General features: G+C 40.2%; 1 protein-coding gene across 1 annotated transcript; it reads left to right on the forward strand.

Moving 5' to 3' along the window:
* The first annotated feature begins 918 nt into the window (after positions 1-918).
* Positions 919-4,772, forward strand: LOC133845790 (sodium-dependent nutrient amino acid transporter 1). The gene is given in 7 exon segments (XM_062280365.1): positions 919-1,008; positions 1,103-1,421; positions 2,708-2,960; positions 3,131-3,344; positions 3,346-3,873; positions 3,932-4,208; positions 4,270-4,772. Coding segments are annotated over 7 exon segments (1,911 nt in total). The 5' UTR covers positions 919-933; the 3' UTR covers positions 4,515-4,772.
* Positions 4,773-6,541: the final 1,769 nt, after the last annotated feature.

Consider the following 6,541-nt stretch of genomic DNA (forward strand, 5'->3'; position numbering starts at 1 on the left):
TCATAAGATGTAGTTCCCGAAGGAAAAAATAATCAATTAGGATGATAGAAGTGGTTGGAATTTGAAAGTTTCACGTATTTATTGTTATTATTGTTAACTTAAACATAGAAAATTTGTGTAGCGTGATTAATCTAAAGGTATAAAATTCAGTAGTATCAAATTATCACCATTAGATCAGGATACATAGTACACATAAATGCGTTGAGAAAGCTCATATAAGTTTATATTTTGCGTTCAAAGAAAAAGTATGAATCGAATTGTCTTACGCTTCTATACAAAGAATATTCCCTAATGTGATTTCACATTTTATTAAAATTCCGAGAATAATTTAGATTTTTAAATATCTCTTCGGCTACTTTACAATGGCAAAAAGTCTTTGGAATAACACTGTGCATGTCATAACCTCAATTGTAATTTTGATTATCATGATATCTTTCTGCTCATCGCTAACATCATAAAAATTGCAACTCTTGAAACCTGCAAACACAGAATTCTGTCTAGGGCCGTCTGCACTTGCTTTTATATCGCTCATCATCAGCCGAATTTATTCGTTATCTATATCACGACAGTGAAATCAGTTGTATACCATGTAGTCATATACTGTTTTTTTCATCATAACTATGAGGAAGTTTGGAATGTAGACAGATTGTAGTGAATAAACTCACTGTTTTTGTGTTAATAAGAATTAACATTAAGTTAGGGTGTCTTGGCATCGTCCAAACTTTAGAATACGACAATGTGAGTCAACTTAATTTAAGCGTTATTACTGGCTTTTATCTGTAAGTTGTTTCATTTTATCTGATTGTCAGTTTTACAACACTTTCATAACTCAGCGGAAAATCCGCAGCGACAGCAGTCGCAGTGATTATTGTTAGCTCGCAGCTCATAGAAGACACCAACCAAAAATTCAAAAATATTGCACAGATAAACAGCATGAAATCATTGCAACAGAATCCGGCCTTTGTGGGTGACGATGGACACAGCACAACCAGCACTTTGGCCATGTCGGTAAGTGGCCAAAATCTACACATATGTCCCAGTATCTTTGACCTCAGCTAATCGTTTCAAACACACTCACACACACACACGCGGGTATACATAGTCATTGCCAGGACAACCAGCAGAGACAAGAGATGATGCTGAGCACGCTGCGGGCAAAACGCCAACGGGACAAAATGAACGCGACACCTGGGGTAAGGGTGTGGAGTTCCTAATGTCCTGCATAGCGATGTCTGTCGGCCTGGGCAATGTTTGGCGCTTTCCGTTCACAGCCCTCGACAATGGAGGAGGCGCTTTCCTCATACCATATCTCATTGTGCTCTTTCTAATTGGCAAACCCATTTACTACCTGGAAATGGTAATTGGACAGTTTTCAAGCCGCGGATCCGTTAAGGTCTTCGATTTGTGCCCTGCAATGAAAGGTAAGAGCCGCATTCTGGTATTAGCATTGTCTGGTCGATATTGTAATGCCCTGACATTTCATCGGTGACATTTGCTTTAAAAAAAAGCGGACTTCATAGATAGTTAATACTTTCCATGAGTACCATTTCGTCCGCTTATATTAGTCGAGTACTGATCCTTACCTGAGAATTATTAAGTTTTACCAATAAGGTATCTTATCTTATTTGTAAGTAATTCCCAATGAATAGATCTTTGGTAATAGGAAATCAATTAGCTCACATATTAATATGGTATTTTCTATTTATTATTGCTACTTGTACTATTTTGCAATTCATCTTGTTCATCGCTATCGCATCAAATTCACATCTCTAGGCGTCGGCATTGGTCAGGTGATATCGATATCATTTGTCACGACCTACTACGTAGGAATAATGGGTATAACACTCTGTTATTTCTACGACTCGTTTCGTACCCCGCTGCCATGGTCCGAGTGTCGTCCGGATTGGGGGACTCACTGTGTGGCCTCCAGTCAGAGCAACACCAGCATCAGTTCCAGCTTGGATTTCAGTCCAGCGTGGTCGACCCCGTCGTCATCGTCGTCGTCGCCCCAGGAGCAACAACAGCTCGTCGCCTCCGCGGAGTTGTACTTTCTGTAAGTGGTATTTGCTCCCAATATCCATAGATCCCAAACACCTTTTCCGGTCTCCTGTTTTGTAGTGTGTAAAGTATTAACTATGTTGTTGTGGCGCACGACTTATTTTTTGGTGGTGTTTTTGTACTGTAATCTTATCGTGGCACCATCACCTAGAACTGGGCTCGATTCAGTGCCAGATAGAGATTCAAGTTTATGGCCGTTCAATGCTCGCTTTATTGGCTTGGAACGTTAATTGAACGAGTGAGTAAGTTTCCTCTTCTCTGCTCATGATGCAACATTCCATATTGACGTCAATTGAGTGAACTGAGGATAGAATGCTGCAATAGCCCCTAAGCGATTGCAACAGCCACTTAGAGGTTACTTCAATTGGTTCTCACGAATCGAAAACCACGAATCGGGGCGAGGGTGATCCGAATTCAAGTAGTGGGGACCAAAGTATAATAACTTTAAGTTAATTATATCGATTAGAACTGTATTATTATTATCAATTCCTAGTTTGGCTCTGTGTACTCTACATCTGTTTGGAACTAACCCACACTAATCACCAATCGTTTTGCATCGCATCCTTAACACAATTCAAGGTGTTCAGCTTCATAATCGCAAATAATCAACTCAGTCATTTTATCCGTTGATCTTTTCTCAATCATCAAGGTGTTGGCGTTGGCCAGGCATTCCAGGTGTTCATGTTAAGCACATATTACGCCTCTCTGGTGGCCATATTCTGTCGATACTTTGTCGACTCATTTCACAACCCGTTGCCATGGGCGACGTGCCGCGTGGAATGGGGCGAGAACTGTATTGATTCAGCGCCAGGCGACAGCAAAATCAATTGGAATCGTGGACTAAATTCTCAAGCTGATAATGACTCAGATCGCATAACATCCAGTTCGGAACTGTACTATGTGTAAGTGCTGTGAGGCTTGCCTGATGTAATCTTTAATGATCAGTTTGCTTCGATCTCCTAGTTGCTTAATTCCTTTCTAAGCGCACGCGGTGTTGGCTGTAGTTTCTTCTCTTTAAGCTTATCTTGATGTTTTTCTTTTTTCTGATAAACATTTGACTTTATCTTCTCAGCAAAGAGGTTCTTCGCGAAAAGGATCAAATTGCTGATGGCATTGGGCTGCCCAACTGGGAACTTGTGATTGGTCTGTTCGTCTCTTGGACGTGTGTCTTCCTCATTATTCGCCGTGGCGTCAAGAGCTCCGGCAAGGCATCTTACTTCCTTGCCTTATTTCCTTATGTCATAATGGGCGTTCTTCTCGTTCGAGCTGTTACTTTGCCTGGCTCCCCTCGATGGGATTTACTATTTCATCAAGCCGAATTGGGAAAAGATTTTGGACCCCAAAGTATGGTATGCCGCTGTCACGCAATGCTTCTACTCTCTGTCCGTCTGTTTCGGCAACATCATAATGTACTCCTCGTTCAACAAATTTGGCCACAATGTTCATCGAGACGCAACAATTGTGACAGCTTTGGATACGGCCACTTCCCTCCTTGCGGGTTTCACCATCTTTGGAATCTTGGGTCATTTAGCCCATGAGATCGGTACCGAAGACATTGGCAAAGTGGTGAAGGGCGGGGCTGGACTGGCCTTCATATCGTATCCTGATGCCATCGCAAAATTCAAGCAGCTGCCGCAAATCTTCTCCGTCCTCTTCTTCCTTATGCTCTTCGTACTGGGTATCGGCTCCAACATAGCTATGACCTCGTGTACGGTGACCGCTATTCGGGATCGTTTCCCCAACTTTAAGCAATGGCAATGCTCTTTGCTCATTGCCGTCGTTAGTTTTCTCATTGGTCTGATGTACATCACGCCGGTAAGCTGCAGCTTTATTTTCATTTAGTCGGCAATTAAACTAACTTATTTTTGTTTAGGGTGGTCAATATATGCTTACGCTTGTCGACTTCTTTGGAGCCTCGATGATTGCCTTAGTTCTGGGGATTGCTGAGCTGTACACTATTGGCTGGATCTATGGCACAGATCGACTTTGCAAAGACATTGAGTTCATGCTGGGTCGCAAGGTGGGACTCTACTGGCGACTTTGCTGGGGCGTCTTCACCCCGCTCATCATGACCGTAATCCTGATATATTTCTACGCCACCTACGAGCCACTCACCTATAACAATCAATACTATCCCGCCTGGGCTTATGGTAAGTCTATAAAGAAGTCCAACTTTCTGTAAAACGCATTGAATTTTTTTCGTTCTTTTAGGGGTTGGTTGGTGTATAACAGCCTTTGGAATTGTACAGTTGCCAATTTGGATGATTGTGGCCATCATTAGAGAGCCGGGCAGTACTCTGGGCGAAAAGGTGCGTGGTGCCTTCCGACCCAAAAAGAATTGGGGACCCATGGATCCACTGCTTAGAGAACAGTACAACAAGGAAATTCAGCACGAGCTGGTACCCAAACGAGGAAGGGGATTTTGGGCCAGTATCAGGCAGAATATCTTTGGTTAGGTTAAATTTAGATCTCCGAGCTCGCAAGTGGTGAAAAGAATTTTATAAAAGTGTGCAAATATGAATTTATTAACTGTGCCAATTAAATATTTTTGAAAAAACAATTTTCATCATTTGTCATTCAAAGAAATATAATTTTTATTTTTATAATTTATAGCCTGTTTCCACATCACCAAAAGTTTGGGTATTCCCCATGTATTTCAATATATTTGAAATGTCACATTTGCCCCGTGTAAAATCTCATACAAATAAGAAAAATAACCAACATACATATAGTATTATATTCTCACATTCGTGAGAAATGTGTAAATTTGGCTAACATTTTTCCGTTACGTGGTGTTTATCAAGTTGAAATCCAAACCGTAATACGAAATGAGTTCAAAGTTGGCAAATTGCCCCATTGATATTGATATGTCTATCATTCTTATTACATTTTTTAATGGCTCGCTTTTTTTATAATTTAGTTATTGAAGTTTGCTTTCATTCTAAGCACCAATTTTCGTCTGAGCGGCCTCCCTCAAAATTTACGATCAATTATGAAAATATTTAGTGGTTGTAAAAAAAGGTTATTAGTTTTACTAATACTTTCACTTTTTAACTTTTCAACAATTTATACTAATCCTATTTTTTATTAACACGTAATCTTAACATACCTGCTATTATTGCTGGCATTTGAAGAATAGTTTTGGATTCTCCGACTTTGACTCCCGAAGTTTTTAAACTGAATTAGATTTCACTGTGTTCCGAAATACAATTTTTCGTGTAATACAAGATTTCAACTAGACAAAGAGCCAAATGTGTAATCATTAATATTTTATCTCTCACCTCTAACAAATTTGTTTCAATGCGGACCTCAAGATGATCTAATCCCAAATTGACCATACCGTGGCAAATTCGGCAAATCTCGCAAAAAAAAAAAAATTCAAACAGAAATGTTGTGTACTTTATCTCACTAACGGCGGCATCAACTCAAACAAAGACCTAAAGTCCAAATGAAAGACGGGTCGCTGGCATCTTCGAGATAATTGCTTTGATAAGGACGCGACGGACCCAGGACCCCAGTTCGTTGGTTTTTTTCTTGTTCTCGGTATAAATGTCGCCAAATATTTACATGTCGCGGCAATGAAAAAAGACCCAACAGTTGGTTTTTTTTATTTTTCTTTTTTGTGGCTCCCTCTATGCCCGCATTTGGCCTGCGGCTTGACTTTTTCCGGCTGTCCGGCTTCCTGACTTGGAACTGCGAACTGGGCCGAGTCCGGATGGTTGGCGCATTGCTGAAAACCGCATAAAAGTCATTGTCACAGCAAATGGATTAATTTTCGCGGCACGTTGTCATTTTTGCTGTTTCACTCACACACACACACACACACGAGAGCGCTCTCACTCGCTCTTTATGAAGAAATTAAAAAGCACGGCCTGTGGTCACGGGTGGCTGGCTCATTGGGGGCGTGGCTCCAGCGTTTACCGCAACAATAATTACGTTTTGGGCGGGCTTGGCTGCTGCGCGGAAGTGTATAATGTTGCTAAGTAGTTGCGGTTATTCGTCGTTGTTGTTTTTGTTGTTTTTGTTGTTGGTTCTGTTGTTGTTTTTGTTTATGCTCTTCTTGTGCAACATTATTTTTGCTTTTGTCTCTTTGTTGTGTTCTCTTGTTCTGTAATTATCCTGAAAGGCAACAGGAGGTTTATTTTATATCATAAATGAAATATAATTAAGTTTGGTTTCTTCTTTTCGTGCGAAAGAAACACAATAGGAAAAGCCCGGAAAGGATTTACACTTTTTCTTATTCTGTAGATTCCCACAAAGCATATTTTCGACATTTGGTTTGCGGAAGTCAAGTAAAATGAAATGTCCATTTCTTGTGATCCGCTTCAATATTTATTGATGGTCACTACATTTGAATTCCATAGTGATGTATATCAATCGAAATTCGGTTAATATCATTTGTTATAAGAATAATTTGAATTTGATGTAGAAAATAATATGTCCTTGTCGTAGAAATTCGAACTCAATCAAAAATGAAAGTTAC

The sequence above is a fragment of the Drosophila sulfurigaster genome, chromosome 2L, assembly GCF_023558435.1.
Source record: "Drosophila sulfurigaster albostrigata strain 15112-1811.04 chromosome 2L, ASM2355843v2, whole genome shotgun sequence".
NCBI classification, from domain to species: Eukaryota; Metazoa; Arthropoda; class Insecta; order Diptera; family Drosophilidae; genus Drosophila; species Drosophila sulfurigaster.